General features: G+C 39.9%; 2 protein-coding genes across 14 annotated transcripts in view; one reads left to right on the forward strand and one right to left on the reverse strand.

Annotated features, from left to right (window-relative positions):
* The first annotated feature begins 136 nt into the window (after nt 1-136).
* On the forward strand, nt 137-22,626 carry MPPE1 (metallophosphoesterase 1). Of its 11 annotated transcripts, none has more exons than XM_058830408.1 (11): nt 10,463-10,480; nt 11,654-11,764; nt 14,469-14,846; nt 15,217-15,325; nt 16,030-16,133; nt 16,666-16,746; nt 18,521-18,629; nt 19,507-19,578; nt 19,692-19,814; nt 20,604-20,744; nt 22,147-22,626. In XM_058830408.1, the coding sequence occupies exons 3-11, from the start codon at nt 14,572-14,574 to the stop codon at nt 22,327-22,329; spliced, it is 1,197 nt and encodes a 398-aa protein (XP_058686391.1). In that variant the 5' UTR covers nt 10,463-10,480; nt 11,654-11,764; nt 14,469-14,571; the 3' UTR covers nt 22,330-22,626. The 11 variants fall into 11 exon arrangements, with proteins under 11 accessions (XP_058686402.1, XP_058686399.1, XP_058686401.1 ...); XM_058830410.1 differs by having other exon boundaries at nt 10,464-10,480; nt 11,654-11,873; XM_058830409.1 differs by lacking the exons at nt 10,463-10,480; nt 11,654-11,764 and adding an exon at nt 2,500-2,647.
* A 2,979-nt stretch (nt 22,627-25,605) lies between these two features.
* GNAL (G protein subunit alpha L) overlaps nt 25,606-27,553 on the reverse strand; it is a 181,307-nt gene continuing 179,359 nt past the window's right edge. For all 3 annotated transcript variants that reach the window (XM_058830404.1, XM_058830405.1, XM_058830406.1), the window contains exon 12: nt 25,606-25,858. In XM_058830404.1, coding sequence (XP_058686387.1) covers nt 25,712-25,858 — 147 coding nt within the window. In that variant the 3' untranslated portion in view covers nt 25,606-25,711. The remainder of the gene's footprint in view (nt 25,859-27,553) is intronic.

A 27,553-nucleotide genomic window follows, 5' to 3' on the forward strand; every position in this document is an offset into this window, starting at 1 on the left:
AAACAATTACTACTGTCCTTTACAATAACTAAAGACAAAGTCAGTTAAAATTATTCTGATTTCAGCACCTCCTGATATGCTGTATTTTCTTCTGTATGTAATTTTTATTCCTGTTTTACAGACTCCTCAGGACCTCACCTGAGACGTTGTTTGTGTTGGATAAACCAGAATAAAACAGAGTAACTGCATCTCAGGGTCTTGCTACTTCATCTGAAAATGGGATTTCCCTTTCCCTACAGCACCATTGCATGCTGGCTGGTGCTATCCCTCCCAAGTTTATTTTTTCCTTGCTGCTACTGCAGCTAGTTACATCCAGCTGTCCTTTTACCAAGAAGCGACTGTGGTTTCCACAGTATGAACTGTCTGTTGCTAATTCATTCCATGTCAGTTGCTGATTGAAGTAGCGATTCTGATGCCAGGCAATTTGGAGTCAAGGTGATTCATCACAGGCTCCAGCAATTAGCAGTGTTGGGTGTCTGCTTCTATGGAACCAATACAAGAAGTCTTCACAGGCAGGATTCCTGACAGCAGGTAACACCAAAGGCAAGTCCTTCCCTCACATGGACTCTCAAGTTGGTGACAGCCTCAGAGCTGGGATCTTGTGTCCATTCAGTTCAGCACAGCAAAGGCTGAGCTGAATATAGATTAGGCTTTCACCTTTCTCTGTGACCTCTGTGTGAAGTTCAAGAAGTTGACCGATGGGTGACTGGGTTGAGAGCGAAGGAGGAGAGATGCCGGGTTGTGCCCTGGAGCCAGAGGTTTGTGACACTTCCCTTAATCTGATTACATTTCCAGTCCCTGCTTGCAGCCTAACCTGACCTGTCTCCTGCCATGTTTTTGGTGAACTGTTGACTCACAAGTAGGCAGTGATGAGCTCCTGTCATATCCACACCCTCTTCCCAGGCACAACAGGCTGAAAAAGCTGGGGCTGCTCAGACCTCACAGCCACCTGCCAGTATCCAGGGGGCCTACAGGGAAGCCAGAGAGGGACTCTTTGTCAGGAACAGTAGTGATAGGACAAGGAGTAATGAGTACAAACTGAGAGGGAAATTTAGGCTGGATATTAGGAAGAAGTTCTTTACTGTGAGGGTGGTGAGGCACTGGAACAGGTTATCCAGGGAGGTTGTGGATGCCCCAGCCTTGGCCAGTATTTAAGGCCAGGTTGGATGGGGCTCCGAGCAACCTGGTCTGGTGGCAGGTATCCCTGCACAGGTCAGCAGGTTTGGGACTAGATGATCTTCAAAGGTCCCTTTCAACCCTTAGCATTCTATGAGTCTGTGATTAGTTCTATGCAAAATTTGCCAGACACTGCAATTACATGGGCTATGTGGTGAAGATGGAGAGGCAGGTGGCATCTGGCAACATTTCATACAAAAGGGAAAGAAAAAAAAAGGAAGAAAGAAGGAAATGTGATGTGCTTTAAGAAATGAGTGAGGCAAGATTTTGTACAAAAACAGGAGATGCAGAGAACAAGAGAAGACCTAGATTTGAGACCTAGTGAATGAGAGAGGAACTGCAAAGGTTTTAAACTGCCACTAACAAAGGCTTGGAAGACCAGCAGGCAATAATCACTGCTTTGGGTCAGTCTTGCTGTGATATCTGGTCTTCCTGTGGCTGGTGAGTGCCTGCTGTTGGTATGGTATCTGCAAAGTCCAGTCCTGAGGGTGGAGTGCTTTCATCCTGCCTGTGTGCCCTGCAGCCTGGTCTGCCAAAAATACCAGAAAAATAACCCAAATCACGGAATCACAGACTGGTTTAGGTTGGAAGGGGCCACGGCGGGGCATCTAGTCCAACCTCCCTGCTCAAGCAGGGCGATCCCAGGGCACATGGCACAGGATTGTGTCCAGATGGTTCTCGAATATCTCCTGTGAGGGAGACTCTACATCTCTCTGGGTAACCTGTTCCAGTGCACGGTCGCCCCACAGTTAAGAAGTTCTTTCTCATACCCAGCTGGAACTTCCTGCAGGTCAGTTCGTGCCCATTGCCTCAGGACCACCAACTCTATGGACGCAGCCCCTGGTCCCGAGGGGGCAGCAGCATTGCCGGGCAGGCTGCTATCTCCTGCCAGGGCGATATCACTGGCACATCCTGTACCTGTTGTCATGGGGGGAGATGCAGAACCTGCTTCTGCAGAGATCCCTCACTTGGCGTGTGTCGGTGTATCCGTGCAATCTGCGGCCGGCAGAGTTCTCAATCCCCGCCGGTCGGCGCCTGCTAATCACAGGAAGTCACAGAATATGCTGAGATGGAAGGGACCCAGCAGGATCATCAGTCCCACTCCTGGCCCTGCGCAGGACACCCTGAGAACGACACGCACCATCTGAACCTGCCAAGGCCACTAATGACAATTGAAAAGGGCGTTTTCTCGCCGGCTGCGGAGGCGGAGGCTCGGGCAGGTCGGCCCGGGGGAGGGAGAAGCGGCGCTCCCGGGCCGCAGGCAGGGCGGCACGGCCTCCGGAGCGCGCCGCGGTCGCTCGGCTGTGGCGTCACTGCTCGCGGCCTATCCCGGGGCCCAGCGGGGCCGGTCCCGGAGGCCTATCCCGGCTTGTCCCGGCCTATCCCGGCTTGTCCCGGCCTATCCCGGCTTGTCCCGCCCCGTTCCCCGGCGCTCGCCATGGCCCGGCCCGTCGTACACAGGTGCCTCCAAGTGAGTGCGGCCCCGGCTCCCGGGAGGCCTTGGGAGGCTCGGCTGGGCCGGCTTTGCCCTTCGGTACCGAGCTCAGCGCAACGCGGGGCTCGGTGCTGGCCCAGGGCTTCGGATGTACTTAATACCTTGTAGGATAAGGCAAGATAGTTATATATATAATATATATATATATGATATATACAGAATATATAAAAATATATATTGCTCTAATCTATATTTTACATATATACGTTATAGAATATATAATTTATACTACTATATATTATATATAGGGTATATATTATATAGTATATATTATAATACATCATTATATTATAATATATACAATAAATAAATATATATATAATTATATATATATATAAAACTATAATATATATAAAACTATATATAAAAATATATTTGTATATATAAAAATAGTTTGATATATGTCCATACATATATATACACATATATGCACATGCACATGCATGCACTTATATATGATGTATATATGCATCCGCTGTATGGTTATATATGCTACATCTAAAACTATAAGTACATAGTTGTAGGTATTATATATATCATATACTGCCTTGTATATGGCTTTATATATTATATGTACAAAATATATATATAGCTATATATTGCCTTATGTTACTGTACTGTACAATATATATTTTATATTTATATTTATATATATAAAAATATAAATATACCCTCTCTGGTGAGGTTAAATAAAAAATAAACACCAGCTTAGTTGCAGAGCTGATGTTTGTAGTTTAGGAGTATAACTTGGATGCTTTGTCCCTCTGTGAATTATTTAAAATGCAAAACGTTCTGTAATGAATTATGAAGTTATATTAAACACCTTTAATAGATATCTGTAAAGAAGCTTTGGTGTGGTCAAGCATTCATAAATTTGAAGCCAGTTGTTTCTCCTGCCATTTTCCTTTTAGATGCTTCTATGGTTTAGGAAAAATGTGAAAAAAACCCAAACATTTTGGGAGATGGTTTTAATATGAAGCATTATCAGCTTAATTAACGTTTGATTTGGAAGCATTCCTTGATTTTTCATTTTTCAACTCTCTTCCTTTTCAGCTCACTGATGAAAATGAGCAGTTAGTCAAGAAGGTGAAAAAACTACATATAAAAAATAAGGAGCTAGAAAAGAATCTGGGTCAGATCCAAGAACAACTGCATCTGCAGCAGTTAATGCATGTCTGTGGCACAAGCAGAGAGTAAGAATTGTCAAACGTTTCTCTTTTACATCAAAAGAAGTGCAGCATTTCAAGACTTTTGTTTCCATGTCCTTAAGAAGAGCTAGGCATTATCTTGTTTGTATATTTTAAGAAGTCATGGGTGACCAGGATGGTGGGGTGGAAAATGCTGGCGGCCTGTAAAGAACAAAGGGTGTCTGGGGCATCTTGTACAAAATTTATTGTAGTAAAAGAAACAGTTTTAATATCAAAAAGTTATACTCCTGTTTAGCCAATACGCTCTCTCTGTCAAACTGTGAAGGCTTTCACACTATTTTTCCACCAAAAAATAGTAAGATAAAGATAAGTTGAGTAGCATCGATGCTGCTTAAAAGATTTAGAACCTAAGGACCTGAAAAACTGAAGTGCTAGTGGTTTGGAGGGTGTCCTGCCAGGATTCACGTATCGGTTCACAAAAATCTTCCAGGGCTTAAGTTGTGGTGTGTTTATTATCCTACCTGGAAACCTCTACCATAAAATCAAACTGAAAAGTTACTTGGCCTTTTTCACTTGCTTTGTTTAATCTAATTAAATTTGTGAAATAAGGTTTTATGAAGCTGTTGTGTTTGTTTCAATTAAGTGTTCAAGTTCAGACAGAAACCCATTTATGGCATAAGGGTGGAGACAGCAAGGATCTGGTTCTAGAGAGTGACAGTGTCAGGTGAGTTCTTGAAAGCTGCTTCTTCACAGAATTATTCTTCTCTGTAGTGTAGAAAATGTTCATGGTTAAGTCAGTTGATTTTTTTTAAGCTGTTATGCAAGTGGCTTTCAGCCTTTGAAACAATGGGAAATCATTCACATTTTAAAAATAACTACAAAATCTTGGCTTGAACTTGAAAATAGCACCGAGCAAAGAATGAAATGGATTTCTTTCTTAAGTAGTTCATTGAGAAAATTCAATGACCCAGGAACCTCCTTCGTGTGTCTGTGCACACATGTGATCTTTTTTGTAGATTTTTTAACCTAGAATTTCGTGGTTTCATCTTCTATATCTTCTATGTGGAACCTTTCTTAGCTCATTTTATATTGCCCAGTGTTATGTGCATATTAAATTTATAGGCCGGTACTGTTTTCGAAATAAGGTAGAGAAGCAGTTCTACTTTTCAGTCTAATAATTTTAGAGTTGAGCCACTCCTTACTGTTGTTTGCCAATAAGTGATAGGATTAAACTCTGTTAACTGCTTTTCTAGTGCAAAAGCTACAATTTTGTCTTTAAGAAAAAATATAATGAAACATTTTAACAACTAGGCAAGCTATGTAAAATATTGCTTCATCCGTCTATCACTTGATTGTAAAATTGTAAAATTTTAGGCTGCTCATCCCTTCAAAGGCTGCTTTTTGTCCACTTACATAAATGTGGATCTTACACAGACCTCTGTTGTTGCTCTTTGGCCAAGTGCTCTGTTTTTAGTGTTTCCTTTAGGTGGCTGTAGAAGACCCATCTTGGTTTTTTTTTAAATATCTTTACAGTTTGCTGGACTCTGCAAGCTATGCAACTACATAGGAAGGCTGGGTGACTGGCTCTGGGCTCGAACTGAGTTCCTAGTTAGGTGCTCATGTTGAAGAAGTCCAAGTTAGTCTTTCAGTTGAGTGCTGTACCTGCCTTGTGTTAGATTGCACGTAGATAACCTGACCTAGTTTTTTTTTCTAGCATCTGTTTGCGTGTTCTTTCACAAAGCTGTGCTGTGCTGCAGTATTGCTCATCCTGCTTGTGGTGTGCAGTTATGACTTACTATGAATGGCAGCTCTTATTGTAATTCCTAAAAAAAAATAGGAAAAATGTCTGCTCATGTCCATCAGTTAAATTGTGGGTCTCGTGCATGTTGGCTGAATGTTATGAAATATGGTAGGAAATTAGTACAGCAGAACTTGATGCAAAATAACATCAGGGGGAAAGTTAACAGCCCCAATCTGTTTATTTGACATTTATTTTACCCACTCATTTTCAGATAGATTCCATTCACTCATATCCTCACACCTACACACTTGGAAGCAATGAGATGTTTTGTGCAACACATAGAGGGGGGAACTGCCTCATGTGTCCTCATGATGTGTTCTTGATTGGTGCTTTTAAACTTTTAAAAATCCTTTAGGAGTGTCCTTTTGCTATTCCTGTTGTGCCAGGGGGGAGAGGAATGATGTATGTGACATGCTGCAAAGTCACTGCCAGCCTCCTGTTACTGCTCTCTTCCCTCAAAGAGTGATTTGCACTGAGGTTTAATCAGAATGTGGCCTTGTGTGCTGGACAAAAACAACAGGGTCCTCAGTCTGGCTGAGTAAAAAGGATTCTTTGCCATCCATACAGACCATTCTTTTAACTTGCTCTGCAGTTATTTTCTGGTGCTTTCTCCTTCTGTTGTTGACAGTCCCATTTCATTCACTGCCATCTTGAATATTTCTTTTACGAGTCTCTGCAGCACAGCTACAGCCCAACCGATCTCTGTGGGGCATCTCTAATACTTTTACCATAAATGATGCCACATTTTGTTGTCTTTCATGTTTTACAGCAATTTATGCATTTCTTCTGTTTTAGACTACTTCAGATGTTTAATGAGCTACAGAAACGTTATGTTAAAGAAACCAAAATAAACAAGGAGCAAAGTGAAGCAATTAAAAATCTCACTGTAAGTAGAATTTGTAGGAGCTGGTATCAAACAGGCAAACATAAGCTTTTAGGGAGACTGAAGAGTAATTCTTGCATTTGTGAAATGAGACCATACTTTTTATACTTAATTTTCCATGACAGGGATAATGGAGGGTAGCTTGTAGTTGCCTTTAAAAGTGAACTTTATCACTGGTGTGTCTGTAGCAGAAAGCTGTCTCCCCTTTCCTTGCTTTTTTCTTTACTCATCCACCTATCCCCCCTTCCAATTGTGTATGCACCTTTTGCACCAGCCCTGGTGTTTTTCTGCATGTGTCATGAGCTGATTTTTCTCAGCAATTCAGCAGAAGGCAAACCAAATGAAGATAAAGAATCTTCTTCTGGGTAGCAAGGTCTGTGGCCTTGCTGTGCAGAGTCTGGTATTGTAACTGGAGTGAAGGTAGGGTTGTGTGGCCAGGAGCAGAAGTTTCAAGAGGCTGTTGCCTTTTCAGGCATGGATTGAGCATTGCAGCTGACCAGTATAATTTCCTCATTTGTGCTTTTTTTTTTCTCTTTTCAGACCTTTTGGGTGAATGTAGTTTTTCAATCAGCAGTTGAAAGCTCTAGGTTTGCATTTGGAATATGTTTCCAGTTGTATTCAGTTGAACTGTGTTTTTTTCTATGCATTTAAAAAAAATTGTCTTGACAGATTAAAATTAATGAGCTAGAGCGTAATCTTCAAGAGCAGAAGCAAAAAATTGAGAAACTGGAACGTAAAAAGGTTTCTTGGAAAACTAGTGCTGTTTCTGGAAAACAAAGTCAAACCCCAGAGGGAGGAGTAGCTTCTCACAGGGACATTTCTGCAAAGGAGTCCTGTTGCAGTAGATATTTAGGTAATGGTACAGGTAATTCTGATAATGTTCCTTCCAGTACACCCAGCAGAGAGAATGCATTTCATTTCTGATCTAGAGGCCACTCCAGGTTTTCTTCAACCAGCAGTATCTAAAATGTTTTTTTTTTTTATTTTTATTTTTGAAAACCTTGTCGTGTAGAAATGGCATTTTGTAGTCTAGGATTCCACATTGCATTTGTTTGTGATAAAATGTTTGCTGTTTTCTCTTTTTCTGAAACTGGTCCATTGTTGTAATCCGAGGTGGGAGTCTGTGGCTGTATTTAGTGCTGGTATTTATTCCAGTGAGATGTATCTGTGCAGATCTCTTAGTAATAATGTTTGCTGCACCAGTCTTTGGTTTTCAGACACTGAGATACAGAATAACCTGGTTTTAGCCTTAAAACATTGGACAAGCCTGAACAGTGCTGGTTTCAGCATTCTTCCTCACATAACTAAATTCAGAATTTAAGGTGTGATCTTCCACATCAAAGCATAGAAAAGAGATGGATGAGATCATATAATGTAGGCATAATTTTCAGGAAATGTGCTATCAGCAAGGGCTGATGTGACCTTCTCATAAGCCAGAAAAAGGCAATAAAGGCATGTGATGTGTGTTTTGTGGATTGTGAAGTAAAATAATCCCACATTCTAAGAACCTGGCAGATTCAGATTGTCCAACTGGCAGATGCTGCCATCATTCCTAGTACCTGGGAATGTGCTGGACCAGTTTTTAAGATTAAATCACTGTATGAAAAAGGTACTTTAAGAAGCTGAACTATAATTTTCTAGTATCACAAAAGCTAGGCAGCTTTTTAGCTGTAATATGATTCATATGAGGGGGAGGTTGACTGTAATGGTTGAACTCTACATTTTTTCATTTGAATATAGAGCTATTGTTGAAGGAGATTAAAAAGCTGAAGAAAGAAAATGGAAAGTTGTCTGCAGAAAGGAGAGCACTAAAAAATGAATTAGCTGGATTAGACAAGGTAATTTATTTTAAGACAAGCTTAACAGTAGGTGATTTTTGAAAAACTAACTTTTTGCCTGAGCTGAAACTTCTTTAGGCTGAACATGTTGTTATCAAAAAATACATAATACATAAAATACATAAAAAACCAGTGTATAGCATTCTGAGAGAGATGGAAATGAACGACTTCTTTAAGCATTCATGTCCTAAAGGGCTGCTCAGCTAAGGAAGACTATTTTCTCTTGAACTTAAACATGTCAAAGTTATGCCTTTTACAGAACTACAAGTTTAGGGAGGGCAGAGGCTTTGAATTTTTTGTTAGATCTATAAGTGTAAAAAGTGAAAATCTGAACATTTGGTAATTCTTAAAGTTATATAACAAGATGATGAGATCTTACCTAACTGTAGAAGACGCAGTTGAATGTACTGACATAAGATTTTATTTTCAGCAACAAATTGTTTAAAGTGATTTTTGCCTGTTCCTTGTCTTTTTTTTTTTTTTTTTTTTTAAGAATCTCTTTTCTTACCTTACAGTCATTTCTCCCAAACCAAATAACATTTTGGTATTAATTGCAGGGTAACAGTAAAAGAGGGTGATAGTTCATTGGATGTGTAACTTGCAGAACATTAAGCCAGTGTGAGATCCCTGTGTTTGGGAATCAGGGACAGTGTGTGGCTGAGACTTTCATCTTGCAGGAGAGAGATACATAAACCTGAGATTGCAGCTCTTTATCAGTGTTCCCTTTTTAAGGTAGTTTTAAGTCACTGTATGTTATATGTATGTAGCTGTGCATTTAAAAAATCCTGGAAGAATAGGGAGGAGAATGTCAAATTCAGATGATTATAGTGAGTTACATTGTTATTTTGGTAGCTAGAACATTCAAGGATTGGTGAAATGAAGTCTGGGTGGTTATACTCTTCTGTCCATGTATTTCCCAACAATTTCTGACTTCACTTACAAAGGATCAGGATGTGACATTTTTCCCTTGTCATACTGGACTGTCATTTTGTAGCTGTGTGGTAAATCCATATTTTTGCCTTCTTAAAATTCATTCTTCCTATTATTAGTCTGTATTCCATCCTCTAACATAACTTGAACACTGCTTGTGTGTTCAGAGAAGAAATTATTAAATTATCACCTAAGGTTGTAGTTGATTACTGTATCTGGCCATAGCTGTGTTTGCATAACTCAGCCATACACTGATAAAAATGTAGAAAGTGTCTTTGAACTCGGGAATAACTGAACTGCTGACTAGCTTTTACTGAGAATGCCTTTGAAAAAAAACTTCAGATGAATATTTCTGGGTTTTTCTAGGATTTTTTTGAAGAGGTGGAAGATTTAAAACACGCTGTACAGGAATCTGTGAAACTGAACAATGAGTATGAAAAGTGCTTGAAACAAATAAGTGTAATATATGGACTTCCTTTTACAGCACATTTGTAACTACCAGGTAATTTAATGCCAGGTAGATTTTCCACATATTTTTTATACTTACTGCAACATTTAAACCTACCATTGCTTAAGTGGTACCACAGTTTGATAATATAGATTCAATAATGTGATCTCAATATAACAAATGCTTGGAAATGTTGTATTTTGTGACCTTGATTTTTTTTTTGTTTGTTTATATACTTTTAAATAAACTCTGATCTGCATAACTTCAACTGAGGTTCAAATCCATCTCTTTTACACTTGCAGAATATACTCTGGTTGTGAGTGTTTATGGGAATACAATAAAATCATTTTATTTTGCAGAATTTCCCAATTTATCCTTTTCTGTAAGCTACATGAAATTAAATTGTCTGTGTAGATTTATCAGTCTGTGTGAATTTCAGCCCTAAGGATGTGCTAATGCAAACAGAAATTAATTCTATCATTAAATTATTGCAGAGGGGTTTCTTGAAAGAAAAATGCAAAATCTCTGCTTGGATTTTTTTCTTTAATCCCAATAATAAGTGAAAAATTTTTGATGAAGGAAGGATTTAGTGCTCAGAATTGGAAAGTGTATTCAGAGCATTTTGCATCATCAAAAGAAGAATTCATCAGAAGCTCTTTATTGATTCAAGAGTGATGTACTCGAAGAACTCTGGTATTTGAAGAGCTGAAAAGGAAAGTGGGAGTGCAGAAAGTCACAGTCCACAAGGCAAAAACAGGAAGGTGAGCTGGGAATGAAAAGAGAAACTCCCAGTTACAAGTGTAGCTTGCAGAACCTTGTGAGATTTGAATCTGAACTAGTTTGTAAGGACATTCCATGAAAGATTAACATAGTTACATTACAGAAGTATAATTTTCTGAAAGGTGTAAATCTACCTTTGTGACATTGTAATGGGAGAGTTGAGTGAAAACTGCTTAGAAAGACATAGCTTGCTTATAACCCAATACAGCTTCTTTAGCTCTGTAAAAATACATGGAAACTCTTGAGGGATGGGACTAGGAGTAGAATTAAGACTCTTGTGTCCCACTTGGTTTGTTAGGACAGTTTTATGCAGCTCTAATTTAACAAAGAAATTTGCCTCAAAACGTGGGGTGTTCAGAGTTGCATATTCAGTAAGTGATAGGGAAAGCTCCAGAACTCCTTGTGCCTGCTCTGGCTATAGACCACTGCGTTCCCTTGTTTCATGGCTCACTTGTAAATTAAAGCTGGATAATGTTCTGAACAAGAGATAGAAAAGGGAAACAGAAGAGGAGCGGTGCAGGTCTGCATTGCCAATAAACTTGATGGAAGAAAATAAGGAGGATATAACGTATAACAGAAAATTGTAAGTGCAAAAATATTTGTAACATTTGTTAATATGCAAAATAAACATGAGTGCTGGAGAAGGAAGCTGTGCCAGTCACTGGAGCCTTTCTCCCCAGTGTTGTGGTGTAAAGTTACACTTCCAGCATGTTTAGACTTTGGTCCCGTTGTTAAATGATTCAGTAATTGTCCTTGTCCACGTACTGATTTTTAAATGTCATGCAGAACAAGAAATAGTGAGGAATCCTTCAGTCTTTCCTCCTAACCAAGGTCTCCCAGCTCTGGTGAGGGATCTACTCTAGTGAGAATAATAAGCCGTGTGAGGGGGAGCGGCAGCAACGCGCTGTGCAGCGACGCGCGGAGCCGCAGCTCCAGCCGGCAGCGGCTGTGCAGCCCCAGCGGAGGTGGGATGGGATGGGATGGGCTGGGATGGGATAGCAGCAGCCGTGGGCTGGCAGGTGGCAGAGCGAGGTGGGCAGGGATTTCTCTCAGCCAGTAGTAGGAGCTATTTCTCAGCTCGATCTGCATCTCTGACTTTCTATGAGGTTGGGTTGGGTTTTTTTTCTTATTTCCCTTTCCGCTTTTCCTTTCAGTATGAGGAATGCTGGCGGTGTAGGGTGCAGATGGAGCATCTCTGACAACTTCCGTGTTTGCAGCACAACTCCCCAAATAGTAACATTTAGCAGCAGAAACGCCGGAGGAATGTATGTGGAAGCGACAGGCTCTGTGGCATTGATTGTGTCTGTTGCTGCTTGTGACTTTTGAAAATGGAAGTTTTGCCTTGAAGATATTTTTATTTTCTACTGATTGCAGGTTTGGTTTTTGGTGGTTTTTTTTTTGTTGTTTTTTTTTTTTTTCCCCCGTTTTGTTTTTTTTTTTTTGTTTTTTTTTTTGTTTTTTTTTTTAAACTTGGCAGTATCAGATTGCTCTTGAAGATGTGTTTTTCATTTATTTATTTATTTATTAATTTTCTGGACATGGCTAATGCAAGTTAAATAACTGGCATTTTTTTTGTTCAAATGAATACGTTTTTTGTTGGAAGAGGGGACTGTCTCAGACTACCAAAGTCTAAATCCAAATAAGTACTGCTTTCTAATTTTCAGGATAAAACCACAAAAATACATTTGTAGATAATATTCTTTGGATAAAAATTTGCCTGTCTTTTTGTCCTTGTTGCTGTACCAGTTAGCAGATACCTCTGCTTTGATCTTGCCTCCCTGTGAGATGTACAAGCAAGGTGTTATTCTTTTTGCTAGTTAAAGTGCAGGTGAGATGTGTATTAAACAGGTTAATCAGTCTTTATGTGTAGTTCCACATGTTGCACAATTGTGACATTCGGCCAGAGACTTTTTCCTGCTAAACCAAGGTTAGGTAGAACTGAATTCCATGCAATTAAGTATTAATCATGCTACTGTTTGATAATGCATATTAGAAATGTTTCATGGTGCAGGCTAATGGTTCTTTGTCTCAAATAAATACTTTGTAGTGCTGATATAGGAAGCTTGTGTTTGAAAGTAAGTGGCTATTATCAAATAGGGGTTTTGGTTGGAAACATAATAGAATAATCATGTATCAGCATTCACTTTCCATGAGACATAAATCAAATGGGCTAGTTCATAGGACAGAGAAGCAATTTAACTTTGTTTTGTGTTCTGCATATAACTGAGGCCAAGATTTTAGAAACAATCCAGTAATTTTGTGGGGTTTTGTAATTTTCTCCCAATTTTCCTGGTATTTGGAGTATAAATTTTCAAAGGTACCAAATATTCACAGCTATAGTGAATTATATTAGCTAAATAATTATATTATATTATATTATATTATATTATATTATATTATATTATATTATATTATATTATATTATATTATATTATATTATATTATATTATATTATATTATATTAGCTAAATCTGCTAATTCAGACTTGGTCTGCTAATCACTGAATACTGTGTTCTGTAATTGCTCACATCCTGGATATTAGTCCTAAATTAGAATTTTTCTGTTGTAGAAAGCAAAATTGCAGTCCCCTTGTTGGGTGGGGGCGGCACATATCGTGGATTTCTCTGGAAGTTGTTCCTGAGCCTGTGAAGCAGCATCTCGCTAGGTCCCCTGGAGTCCCTTTACTGTAACCATGCTACAGTGTTTACCTTTCACAAGCCGGGCTTTCAAACCTGGAGTGCCCTTTGGACTGAGACCCTGAGAGGCTGGACCTGGAGAGTGAGGGATTTCATTGGAGTGAAAGGGCTGGTGCCCCTGTTCTCTCAGCTCGGATACTTTCTTGCGGGCACTTACCCTGAAGAAGTGTTCCTTCCAAGGGCTGTGGAAAAACAGAAAAAAATACTGAGTTTCAAAAGGGGTGAAGTCCCTGATTAGGTTACAAGGTATCCAAGGCAGCAGAAAGCAGTAAATACAGTTACCTCACCAATTTGGGCTCAGTTACTGTTTCTCTGCAGCACAGTGAAGTTTATTTTTTCTGAGGCTGGTTCTCCTCTTGTCAGAAATGAAGCAGCATAAGTTAATTACCTGTGTATCTATGCCCATGTTCCTGGAAACCTCCTGTAAACTTGTTCTGGGATAGTGAATTGTCCGTGGTTTTTGGAGATTACAACAAACCACATTAAAGGTGGTAATGCTATTGATTTGGTGTAGTCATGTTCTCTACTTGTGCCGGAAGATATCCTCTGGGAGTTGTTTAGCCTGGAGAAAAGAAAGCTGAGGGGAGACCTTATTGCTCTCTACAAGTACTTGGGATTAGGCTGTAGCCAGGGGGGTGTTGGTCTATTCTCCCAAAAATAAATGATGGGACAAGAGAAGGTGGCCACAAGTTTGTCAGTGGAGGTTTAGATTGGATGCTAGGAAAAATTTCTTCAGTGGAGGAGTTGTCCTGTATTGGAACAGGCTGCCCAGGGAAGTGGAGGAGTCACAATCCCTGCAGGTATTTAAAAGATGTATGGATGTGGCACCTAGGCGACATGGTTTAATGGTGGACTTGGCAGTGCCATAGGGTTAAAGCTTGGACTCAGTCTTGGGGGTTCTTTTCCAACCTCAGTGATTCAGTATGGATCCTAATGGATTTTTTCTTTGTTGCAGTTGCTGCTCAAGCTAAGCTCTGTCTTTACCTACCTTTGACCCCCACTCATAGTGTTTTCACTGCAAAGTTCTAGAAGAGCATCATGCACCAAGATCCTGGCTGGTTGTAATCTGCTTTCCTTGGTGCTGGTGGGAGTGAGCGCAGTTCTGTGCTCAGCTGGCCGTCTGTGTGCCTGGAGGAGAACTTTACACTTTAAGTCAATTACATATTCCCAAGCCTTTCAGGGTGACAAGAAGCTAACACTGTAGGCCTTGCATGGTAGCTTTCCACAGGGAATGCTGACTTAATGAATATTTTATTTCTTATTTTCTTCACAGAGATTTTGTACTGACAAAAAGTCCAGCGTGATCCTCTGAGTAGCCTAAGCTGTTTCCATCCAAGAGAGGAGGACTTGAGCCATTGTCTTATGCCGGCACTGCAATGCTGGGTTCTAGCTCAACTGCTGTGAAGAATCTACCTCTGAAGAGGAGGCTCTGTTTTCTGCTGAAACTTGTGTGCTTTGTCAGCTCAGTGTTAATATTTTGTGAATTTTTAATTTACTATATGGTAATATTTCAATGCCGATGGCCACATGTAAAAAGTGCAGCTCACATGAGTGAACAAGAGACTTCAGCTTCAGTCCTAAAGGCCATAATTTTAGCTGATACACACCTACTTGGTGAAATCAAAGGACATTGGCTGGATAAGCTAAGAAGGTAATTATTAATTTTTTTCAATAATCTCTACTCAGTTTTTAGAGTTTTTAGTAGTAGGTAATGGGACAATAATTAATTGTTCTATCAAACAGCAATTCATTAGAATTGTAAGGAAAAAATAAACAAGCTGATATTACTTCTTGAATGTCTTGGTCCTGATTGTATCATGGTGGAATTACCCACCAGGTAAGATGCATCTGTTGTCCTTACCCCTGATTTCTAAGTGTTTAATGTGAATTTCATAATATATTTTCATATTTCAGTGTCTAAGAGCCAGTTTCCCATTCTCATTTCCAAGCTCTGTCTGTGTATTCAGAGCTGAGGATCCAGAGGTAAGGCAGTGGTAACGGGTTCTGTATTTTCCTTGCAGGGAATGGCAAATGGAGAGATCTTTCCAAACTGCCTTATGGTTACTGCAGCCAGATATTGTTTTTATTCTGGGAGATGTTTTTGATGAAGGAAAATGGAGCTCACCTCAGGTATGTCATCATCAGCTCTCTTACTTCAAAAAACGAGGATTTCTTGAAGGAAGTGGAAGCAGATTAGGTATGCAAGGCTTTGTTTAATACTCCTACAGTTGTCTTCTTGGTAGAAGTTTCTAGGTTTTCAGATAAGAGTTGAAATGTTGTGATTCTCCTTCATTTTTGGAAGTACCTTGACAGTTTTGCCCTCATATAAAACTTAAAAAATTTTATATCTTATATTTATTTTGTAATATAAAATTGTAATCTTGTATTACAAAATTTAAACATCTGAGTTTGAGCTTCTGTACACTTGTGATGGGCTGACCCTGGCTGGGTGCCCAGTGGCCAACAAAGCTGCCCTATCACTTCCCTCCTCAGCTGGGGAGAGAAAATACAAAAGACCTGTCTCCTTTACTGACCTTGGTGTCTGCAGGTCTCTTCCTGTCACAAATTCTCACTCCTCTCTCTGGCTGCAGTTGCAGAGTTTCCTTTTCTGCCACCTTCCTAATTCTGTTATCCCAGAGGCAATATCAGCCTTGGCCAGCGGCGGGTCCATCTTGGAGCTGGCTGGCATTAGCTCTGTAGGATACAGGGGAGGCTCCCACAGAAACCACCCCTGCAGCCCCTCCCAGTACCAAAACCTTGCCATGCAAACCCACTACCAAACCTTTGATGCTGTGGAACAACACTAATTCATTTTTCTGTTTGTTTTCCTGCAGGCCTGGGCAGATGATGTCAGGAGGTTTCGGAAAATGTTCAGGCATTCAGTTTATACGGAGCTGGTGGTCATTGCTGGGAATCACGACATCGGATTTCATTACGAGTAAGTCTTGTCAGTGACAGGAGTACACAAGTGCCTAGAGTGAAGTATCAGCATGCCCACAGGAACTGGTGCTGGGTCTGAGGGACCTGTTTTGTGGTTATACGGAAACTTTTTGATCATGATCAAATTAGAAAGTGTCGTAATTTAGGGTAAGGCCTGTGCATAAAACAGGTTTATGGTTCTCCAACAATGTGAGGGTTGTTCATAGCTGATTCTTCTGCACTGCCATGGAATCCTTGAAGCTGCTTTTGCTTGTGTTGGGCCTCCTTTTCAGAAAGGCACCTGAGCATATTTCCACTCCTGTTAGCACAGGAGAGTGAGTGTAAGTGCCCTCACTCTGCTGGTGCTTGCACTGATGGGACGGGCTGGAGGACACAAGGGGTGTCAGAGCATCCCCATGAATTTCCTAAATGATTGTGTGGATAATGGAGCAGAAAGCTGCATGAATGGCCAGCAAACTGTAAAGCAACTGTGTCAGATGAGTTCCAATGGCAATTTCTTACCTCAGCTGTATTTTTGCTCTGTGACACAGAATGACTACTTACAAGGTAAATCGATTTGAAAAGGTTTTCAACTTTACTTCAGGAAAGCTGATAACTCGGAAGGGAATAAAGTGAGTATAATTAATTTTTTTCCCTAATAGTAGGGGAATGCTTCACTTAGAGCCTTTTTTTTTTTTTTTTTTAATCATCTACCTTAGGATGTGTTAAACCCCACTTTGTACAAAACTGTAGTTTGATATGGATGGGAATCTATACATAGAGCTGTGTAAAGTACAACAATTTCCTTTTAAATGGAAAAGTACTGTGGAGTCAGAATCCATTTCTCTGGTGTGCCTTTATACTTCCTTACAGCTGGTAATGAGCCATGGCTGTAAACACAGCAGGATAAAGAAATGTGAAACAGCCCCCTCTGTGTTTACAAATTAGGAGTTTCATTGATTTTAATAACTTCTTTAGTCTGTAGAAACTTTACCCTTAGTTGAGGAATTGGGGAACACAGCAGTTGCGTGTGTGCAGTTTCTCCACAAGGTGGGGTAATAATGCTCAAGCTGGTTTTGGCTCAGAGCAGACCTCGGTGCACTTTGTTCTCACAGCTGTGTCTCCGTGGCTGCAGTTGTCTGATGTGTGCCCTGTTACCTTCAGACACTGTGCAGGAACCTGATGAAGGAATGCAAAACTGGGTTTGTGGAAAGGTGTTTTAAGTCTCAGATTCAGGAAGGGAAGGCCCATTGCCACTCTATGTTTGGCATGTGTGCCCTCGGGTTGTACTCACTTGTGGAAATGTGAGATTCAAAACCTACAGGTTTACACCGGTTCCCTTAATTAAGCACACATTATGAATGTTTAATTAAAAATTCTGAACAGGTCTGGAAACGGTTGTGTCTATTTTAGGAAGATCTCTGAGCTTTGTGAATGCTCAGTATAAAGCTGTTGCTTATCATGGAGATGTGGGGTCCTCAAGATATGTATTTCAGTTGTTTAAAAAATACTTATTAAGGAAAATCTCCATGTTTCCTTTGCTAAAACAGCATAGCAGAACTCTTGCATGCAGTTTCAAATTGCATGTCTGGTATCCATTAACTGTAATGAGCTGCACTATTAATGAAATATTCCTAAAAAACTATTTTACAACAAGTCTGTGGTATAAAAGCAGCTTAATTTGCTAAAAGAGAATTAATTTTTGTTTTACTATTGACTAGTATCTTTTAAGTGAAGGCATTCAGCTAATTTTTATCTTTTAAACAGACTGAATTGAACTGGCAATGTGTCTCTAGCTGAACGTGTGACTAAATGGGTATGAATCTTGTGGCAGAAGTTAAGTTGATTTGAAATCTACAGGGAAACCTTCTATTGAGAATAAAATCCTGTTTTGTGTGTCAAAGACCACAAAGTACAAAACTAAGCTTTTTCAGGGCAGTCACCCAAATGTAGTGCTGTTCTGCAGAAATCCTGTGTCTCAAATTCTGTCTCTGAGGTCTAAACTGTGTGGGGAGAGAAGCATGTTCTCCTTTCCCTCAGAATTTAGTTTGTGACTTGTTAGAAGTGACCAACTTCCAACGTTCCACTAGAGTACAACTTAAGTATCCATTAAAAGATAAAGTCTTGAAGTGTAAGCAGGAAGCATAAGCTACATTGCACAACCTAATTAACAACTGTATCAAGGCACCAACCAGACACAGGCGTGTCTGTGCTACAGATACTCAGAGGAGGATTTATAGCAGGTGATTCCAGGAGCTGTTACATTCTGCTGCTTTGTTGAGCTGTGTGCAACTTAGGAACACCTGGCATTTTATAAAATGAAGTTTATCCCACACGTGTGCATGAACAACAAATGCCTACCTGTCCTCCCCACTTCTCTTTGCCCAACCCCTTGGTATTTTCCAGCTTTGTCCTAGTGAACAGTGTAGCCATGGAGGGTGATGGCTGTGCTGTCTGCCGCACCTCAGAGGCAAAACTTGTGGCTCTTTCTCACAAACTGAATTGCTCCCAGCAGGTAAGAGATTATTAAAGATCTGATTACAGCTAGGGACTCCTCTGCCACAATGGGAATACTGATACTGTAGCATAGTCAGGATACTACCAGACTCTCCTGAAAAAAAAATCTGCTTCTAATTCACATTGCAACTTCTTAGCAAGTCTTTCTCCCCCTCATACCCCTCTTAACCATGTTTACTTAACTATTAACAGTGTCGCTTTGCACTAATTGGTGTCAACTTCCTTGTCAGTGCTGCCAACAGAGTGTCATTTCCTCCATTCCAAGGAAAGGCAGAAGTTCTGTAACCTTCCCTTTGACTCCAGATACACAATCCTGCATTTATATTTATGGATATTATTGTTTTATGACCTTCAAGCATGATCTTCTCGTTTCCTCATCCTATACAATCCTTTCCTCAAAGCCTAGTAGTGTTTTAATTGTATTTTTTTCCATCATATCAAATTGCTCCTTTTATTTCCTTCCTCTTCCCTTTTTCATTGTCTGACTGGATGCACAGTAGGCAGCATGACTGACTGGGCTGGCAGTCAGTCAGGAAACCAGCTCCCAATGGAAAACTTCACAGACTCTGTCTCCCTTGGGCTGCCCTCAAACTTCTTTGCCTTATTGGTGCAGAGCTCCTGCTGCTGCTTTCTTCAGTCAGGAGTGCAGCTGTATTTACAGCATGTACAGAATGGGAGTTTCACCAGTCCACAGTAAAACTGTTAGGAGTTCATACATGGGTATTCATGGAGTTCATACAGTGGGTAGTATTATCTGAGCTAAACTGCTTAACAAAAAAACCAAAGCCAACAACAACCTCACCCTCCCTAACCCCTTAAAACCTAGCTATTGTTTAATTACATTCACCCCTTCTATGGCTTGATTTTGTTCACAGAAACCAAATAATTCCAACAAAAGATGCAGTGATGTGGAAAAGCTTCCAGCTTCAGAACCCATCCTTTTACAGGTGTGTTAGAGGTGGGGTGAGGCAACATATTGATGTGTTGTTTTTGTGGATTTATTAGTGTTCCGGGAAGGTTGGATCATTAACAACTTATCCTTGCTTTTAATTACTCCCAGCATTACCCTCTCTATCGGAAAAGTGATGCTGAATGCACTGGAGAAGATTCTGCTACTCCAGAGGAGAAAAACATCCCCTTTAAAGAAAAGTATGATGTACTGTCTCAAGAGGCATCACAAAAGGTTTGATTTCCTGGGAACTTGAGTGGTGGTGGGTAGGTGAGAGGGGGACATGGGTGTAGATATAAATAGATTAAAAAATTGTGGTAAGGCTGTTGGCTGAGACAGAGAGAGCACAGCTGCTCCTGTCTAATGAAGCCTGGGAGAGGCTGCTTGTTAGAGATGCTCCCCTTGGGATCTTCACCATCATGGCCTTGGTCCTGCCAAGTCTCCCAGGTACAGCTAAGTCTTGGCACTCTTAAATCTGCTATGGTGCCATTACCTCCACTTCAGCATTCTGTACTTTCTCTATGACACATATGGTAGGAAGCCACAGTTCTCCAACACTTTGAAAGCATCACTTTTGCTGAATTAGTAACTACAAGAAAATTTAAAGTAGTCCCTAAAAACTTACTGGTCATTATTTCTTTCCTTCTGCATAAATGTCTTCACTCGCAGATTGCCAGTACAAGATTCTTCCTTAGACAAGAAAATAGCATTGCTTTACTAAACCCAAAGTTTTTCTCTTTGTGATGTCCACAGTATGCTGTTGCCTTTGTTCTTCTGATCTTTATGAAAAAGAAAAAAAGGAAAAAAAAGTCCAGTACTTGGGATCAGGGCCACATGGCTGTGATTGATATTGCAAGACCAACAGATTTCTTACTGGAAAACAGAAGTTTACAGAAAACGCTTTGTAAGAATATGAGAACCAGCATAATTTCACTCTGTTCAAAGGAAAAAAAATGGGGTTTTAAGTTAAATTTCTTTTTTAGCTGTGACTTAATTTTTCTGCTTTACCATTTTGTGTTCTAGCTTTTATGGTGGTTTCAGCCCCGTTTGGTTCTAAGTGGGCACACTCACAGTGCTTGTGAAGTGCTGCATGCAGGGAAAATTCCAGAAATCAGTGTCCCATCATTCAGTTGGAGGAATAGAAACAATCCTAGTTTCATCATGGTAAGTTTTAATTTTTTTTTTATTTTTGTCAGATAACTTTCATAGATAAATCAACATGGCAGTCAGCTATATTTTAAAACTGATTCTACCTGTAAAAACAAAAAATAATAAAAAAAAATTGCCTACCCACCCAACCCACTCAGTACACTGCATCCACTTTATAAAGTACATCTGTGGGAGCCACATGTTCTGTGTGGTACAAAGCAATGCTGTTAAAGACCTAATTAGTATCTGGGTACATTTTCTTAGAAAGAGGGTGCACTGTAAACTATTGACTTGTAAAAATAATCAGTATTGTGCACTGAACAGTAGAAAGACCAGTTTGGCTTGGCTGATTTACCAACTACGAAAACAAGACTGTATCCACCTCAAATTTTGCACGGTGATCATGGTTTTCAAACGTGCATTAATGCAGTGAAAGTGTTTGTGACGTGCCCACAGTCTGCCTCCTCATTGCCAGTTCACATTTTATACAGTGTGTTGGTTATGCTTGTGCAGGCAGTTCCAGTGCTCAGTATATCCTTAGAGGTAAATCAATTAGTTCCCCAGTTCAAAAATAAAACAGAACTCTTAGAAACTTGGAGTAAGAAGCAAAACCTACAATCTGTTTACAGAGTAGTCTGTGACTTGGAGGGGGAAATCTTTTATGTATGTTTTACTGCTGTTGAGTTTAGGCTGCTTAATACACAGATAACCCATATGTTTAAATTCATTTTATGCAACTGTTAATATTTGTTGTTGAAAGTAGTTCTGTTTATTCCACGTTCCTGAGAGTAGCTGCCTTCAAACTACACACACACTCTGCACACGGCAGGCAGTGCATCTTCACTGCAAAACAAGAGGTTGGCTAATTGAAGTTGCATCCTCTTCACTAGAGTTCTAACTCCTCAGCCTCGACCTGCTGTAAACTTTAATTTAAAACACCAAGTCAAGCCAAAACCCAACAAAGTTCTTTGTTGTTGAAGTTCTTATTCCTAATTTGGATTAGCCAACGTGTGTCTTTGCAGCATGTACTGGGTAAGGAGGAGGGCTTGGGGGAGGAAGGGGCACATTCACAAAAGCCTAACTTTAGCCTGGAAAGGCTCCTTCCAGGTGGATTTACAGCAGCTAAAGTTAGGTTTCTCTTGAAGGCAAATCCGATGAGGAGCCCAGCTCTCTGTTTACGCTAGATGGGAAGATTGGCCTCTGGGCTAATGTTGGTGAATATTCCAGTTAGTGCCCAGCACCACAAGGTACAGACTCTTCAGCCCCCTGGAGAAGGCACTGGTACTAGGAAACTGGCCCCAACCCTTGCCACCCAACATAGGGATTTAGAAATTGGAGATCTGACAGCTGTGGTGTTCACTCCTGATTCAGAATCCACTGTAACACAGCAAAGTGACAGTCTTCATTTCTTTTCCAGGGCAGCATAACACCAACTGACTTCTCCCTCCAAAAATGCTTCCTTCCATTTGAGAGCAGAGTCTTCACTATCTACTGTGCAGCAGGTGCTCTGCTTGTGATCCTGGTACTAGCTCATGTTCAGCTTCTCACTCCACCGTTTTATTTTGCTCAGCGTTTAATCAGTAAGCATAAAGCAGTATGAAGAGCCAGACATCTGCATTCAGTCACTGAAATACCAAAGCTGAGAACAGTCAAACATCAGACTATATTCATGCCAGCAAATGACCTAATTTGATTGCTAGTCTGAAGGCAGGTTGCATTTACACATACCATAGAAGTCCTATACAGCTGATATGACTACTACAGGATAAATAATTAACTGAAATGAACGTTTCATGCTGTACAAAAATACTGTATTCGACAATCAAATGAGTCCTTTTCCTGCTATAATTTTTGTATCAAATATGTATATTAAAAGTGTAACTGTACATTATGTAAATCCTATAGCCTCATCACTTGTCTGCACTTGTGTCTTACCCTGGTGGAGGCTGAATCTTGCAAACTGGAAACGTTTCTCTGTTTTATTGCTGCATGGCCCTTCAAATGTCATACTTGTGTTTATTAGGGTCAGGCAGAATCTGGATGCATCAGCACTGAGAGATGCAGATTTCTGTAACCTTTTTAGGGTGTTGTGTGTAAGGGACTGTGGTTTGGGACAAGAAATATTCTGGTTCCTGACACAGTAAATTGTTAGTTGACTTATAATTTGTAGTTATCCATCTACCAGACAACAAGGGGAAGAAGCTCGAGGATCCAGTTTGCTGAGAAACACTTGAAAACTGCTTAAAAAAAAAAATTAGGGTGACACCTCAAGCTGCTGCTTTCAAAAGATGTGCTATGATGAGCTTAAAAAAAGAGGGCCCTATTGCATCCCAGAGATCTGTGTGGTGAGGGGCCCTCCAGCTGATCTCCTGCAAGAAGGAAGGTCAAATACAGCTGCAGTAACATTATCCTATGCCTCAGCCCTCAGTCTACTGCCAGGGATAGGAATGTGCCTTTTTTTGCATTCCGCAAGTTCTGTTGACTTTAGTGTAGTGTCATATTTTGAACTGCACTAGCTCCTCTGTGGGGAGGCAGAGGCCACCAGATGTGCCACAAAGATAAAATCTGAGCTCAGTGTCTCCAGTGTGTGGGGGAAGGTGGGACAAACCTACTGCTGCTCTCCATCCACCCCAGGAAAAACAGAGGGACTACTTCACACCAGGACCAGTTTTCCTGCTGATGTTCCTGCAGAGGTTGGGAGCTCTAACCTGAACTCCTGGACTGGGGCTAGTTTTAAAAAAATTACTTTCTTGCTATTCATTCTATTACTTTCTTTGGCATGAGAAATAAGAAAATTTTGGGAATTTTATTTACTGTTAGCTTACTCTGCCCAGCCTTTCACTTTTTGGGAAATATGACTAAATTGAACATACAGATTTCTGGGAAGAGAAAGTGGTCATATTATAGTATCTAAAATGGGATTCTTTTATATTCAAATGGAAACAAGTTCTCAATTGGACTGTGGTCTGATTTTAAAAATATGATCGACTGGGGTTTATAACTTATAACAATACATTAAAAAGTTAATAAAATATGCTGATTTATATGTCAGTGTGGGGACTGTGTTAGCTCTTCATGTCTCCCTAAATTTAAAATGAAGTGGGGGGGAATGGTCCGAAGTGTGGTAAAACATTCTATAAAGTAATGTAGTCTAACACTTCTCTAGGTTTCTGTTATTGCAACTGTAATTTTAGACATTTGTACAGGTTATCTTGGACACAGGAAAAGTATATAGTCACAGACATAAAACACCTATGTATAAAATATAAAGCAGTGTTATAGTTACTAAAAAGGACATGCCTTATTGCTACAGCAATTCTTGCTTTTTATATATTGTACTGTACCACAACTTGTTTTGAGAATGTCATTTGCATAAATTATTCAAGTTTGAGAAATATTCACACATTTTGATTCTACAATATTTAAAATAAAATAATTTTCTAATGTGTCTCTTTATTAAAAGAGAAATAAAAATGTCATCTTGTAATTCTCTTAGGCCAGACACAAGGGTTTATACACCTTTTTTTTTCTTATCTTCTTTCTTGCTATTTACTTGCACAATGAAAGCCGCTGTTGGTACAAAGATTGAAGAGCTCTATATAATGGTGCTTTACACATTCACAATCGGTCTGTGCAATTGTGAAGTTCTTTGAATGACCAAAGAATTACCAAACATATTTTCTAAATATAAAGGACAAAAAAAAAAAAAAAAAAAGAAAAAGAAAATAATTCCTTGTTTCCCATTAAAACAACACCAGGTTGCAATTTGGACACTTGAATGAATTCCAATGTTTTAAAGCTGAGACTTCAGAAGAGAAAAGGCATGTTTGCTGCAACATCCGGTGACTGTAATACCTTACTTGGAAAGGTAAGTGGTTAATTTGCATAATTTATAATTTTTATACTAAAGAGCATTTTTATATAAACCAGAAAAAAACCCCTAAACTCTACAGATAAAGTTCTTACCTCCAGTCACTGCTGCAGGTAAGGTTGACATCAAGCTGTACAGCGCAATCAAAAACATACTTACATCTTAGCTCATTTTACAGGTACAGCCATAATCAAGGCACAAAGATCTTCTACAAGTATTTTTCTTCAATAAAGTTGTACAAAATAATATTACATTTTACAGTCTGTACAATATAATAAACCAGCAGTAAAACAAAAAAATATATATAGGGAGAGGACTGTTGTCCAAGAATGATCAAAACTAAAAGGATCATTTGTGGACAGCACAAATAACATAAGTGAGGGTGGTAAATTTTCTGCCTAGATGCAACAGGCTGAAAAGTAGCTGTAATTCAAATGCCTGAGGTGTGCAGAGACACTTAGCTCCAAAACCCCAGAAAAATTGCTTTGTCTTCACTGTTCCTCTCATTATCTACTCTACTTCCTGTGCCAGTAACGGCTTAAAAGAGGAGGTCACTTTATCAGTTGACCTGCAACTCAGAAATGCTAAAAACTGTGACAGAGTAATAAATATTGTGGTGCTGCTACATTGTGTGTCTACTTCCTCAACAGTATTTAATAACCTGATACAAAGTGCATTAATCTTTTTTTCACCCATCAAGTACTCTTCAATGTCATGTTAAAAAGGAAACCCACACAGAGGGATAGGTATGACTTCAGTGTCATCCAGCTGACATACCGGTCTGAACTGAGGTTAACCCGCTGGAAAAAATTTAGCAGGTCACGTTCAGTTTTAAAAAAACAAAACCTAAGGGAACAGAGGTAGCCAAAGGGCTTAGTGGAATGACGAAGAAGTGGCATGTCAAAATAAAGCACAAAAATAGTCCCAAAAAGCATGAAGGGAAAATAACCCAAACTTCCTTCAAATCAGCTTTAAGGTTAAACAATTAAAAGTAAACAAAGTGAAGAGACTGACATTTCTATAGTATATTCTTCCACCCTGTGTGGGGTAGTATCAAGAGAAAGAGTAAGGAGCAAAGAATTTAAAACCACAGGTTCCACGGTGATCCCCCTCACAAGAGTTCGTACTGGCGGAGGTGCATCCTCTGAATGATGTCTCGACAGTCGTTGAACACTCTGCGGATGTTTTCTGTGTCCACTGCACATGTGAAGTGTGGGTAGCAGTAATGCCGGCCGTCTCCACTCGCCGTACTTATCCTCTGTGGAAAGAGGGAGGCAAAAAAGAAAGGATCAGGTGCCATGCCATGAGAAATTTCACCTCTCAGCAGTCTACACACTTGTGGGGAACCAAGAACCCTGGGAAATCTGTATGCAGATCATTAAAAAAAGTAAACAAAAGGAAGGGAGGGCTGTGGTCTGGTCAGTCTGAGTGACAAATTTGAAATGAAGATTATGAAACCTATGGATACTGTTACAGGGTCAGGACAGGAGTCCTTTGTGGGAGCCACCTCAGCTGCACAGGCTCTCACCATTTGCCATCACTGTGCAGCCAAATCTGTGCTGCTGACAACTGTGCAGCCTGCCATGCAGCTGCCCCAGGAATTGTTTTCTCTTCTTTTTTTGGTGCCATCATGTGGCAAATTCTCTAACTCTTGTTTTAAGTCAGCAACACAAAACCAAAATCCTCTCAGTTATGTAGCCAGCAGTGACAGAGAACAGCATTCTACTGTTTCTGCTTCTTGTGTGAGGGCCCCTAAAGTTACCTTCACTTTGAGCACCTATTAAGCCAGCTGAAGGCTTGGTATCATCATTACGCCCAGAATTTAGTGGAGTTATCACCAGAGAGGCTGAGTTCACTTAGAGTAATAAAGGATTGACAAATCCAGTAAATATCAGACCATACGCAATTACATTTTTTCAAGACTACAGCACAACTTTTTCGGTTCTAACTTGAAGCTCCAGCGTCATTTTGCCCATGGTTTTTTTATTAAAATTCCCCAGGATCTTAAAACATATTAAAAAAAAAATCTTAATTTTTGTTCTGTATTACTATAGGACTGACAAATAGAAATCCATTCTAGATCATTATTTTGCAGAATATAAATGAAACGTCATGAAAGCAGAAGCTCAGTTTTTAGGATAATAATTTTTATAACTATTTTCTATATTTTATTGTAAATTACTCTGGCTAAACAACAAAAGACAGTGTTCTGTCTCACTCTGGCTACACTGTATATTTTTAACACAGGATTTATTTTACATGGGTTTGACCTTTTCAATACCTGTGGCTACAGATATGCAAAACTATAGACATTTAGGAGCCATAATTTACATAGTTAAATCAACAAAAAATTGCAGATTTTTTCCAGGTAATTTAGGTAATATTACACATTTAACACTGATTATGCAGGGGTGTTCATACACAGTCTAAAAATTATTTTCTTATCATGCTACTTTCAATATCTAGTTCAAGGCTTGCCCTCATGAAAAATACTGATATAATTGTCTGCTTGTGTTTATCATGGACTGATTTCACTCATGTCTATGGCAATAAGCTGCCCACAGGGTCCTGGTTACATACACAGCATGCTAAAGGATATATTTTCAAAATATTTGGGGGCTTGTCTGTTTTTGTCACCTGCCAGCTCTTGCATTCCTCTCATTTGAAGATAAATGCAGAATTGTCACCCCAACTCGAAACTCACTTTGAATAGCAGTGTGTTAGTTAGCACAAGTTCACAGGGGAAAAAAAAATCCCCTGGGACACTGATGAAAGAACATTTGCTTTCCAGGTGGGAATATTTCATACTGGCATCCCTACACTGCAGGGGTCAGGATGACATGTAAATTCGAGGAAGCCTGTTCTGTGTGTTTGAACAGCAGCTCCTTCACCTCCCAGATTCAGGTTTTGTAAAAAGCAGCAGGACAGGAACCAGAGGGACCATGCCACTGTT

The sequence above is a fragment of the Poecile atricapillus genome, chromosome 2 (genome assembly GCF_030490865.1).
Source record: "Poecile atricapillus isolate bPoeAtr1 chromosome 2, bPoeAtr1.hap1, whole genome shotgun sequence".
Classification (NCBI taxonomy): Eukaryota; Metazoa; Chordata; class Aves; order Passeriformes; family Paridae; genus Poecile; species Poecile atricapillus.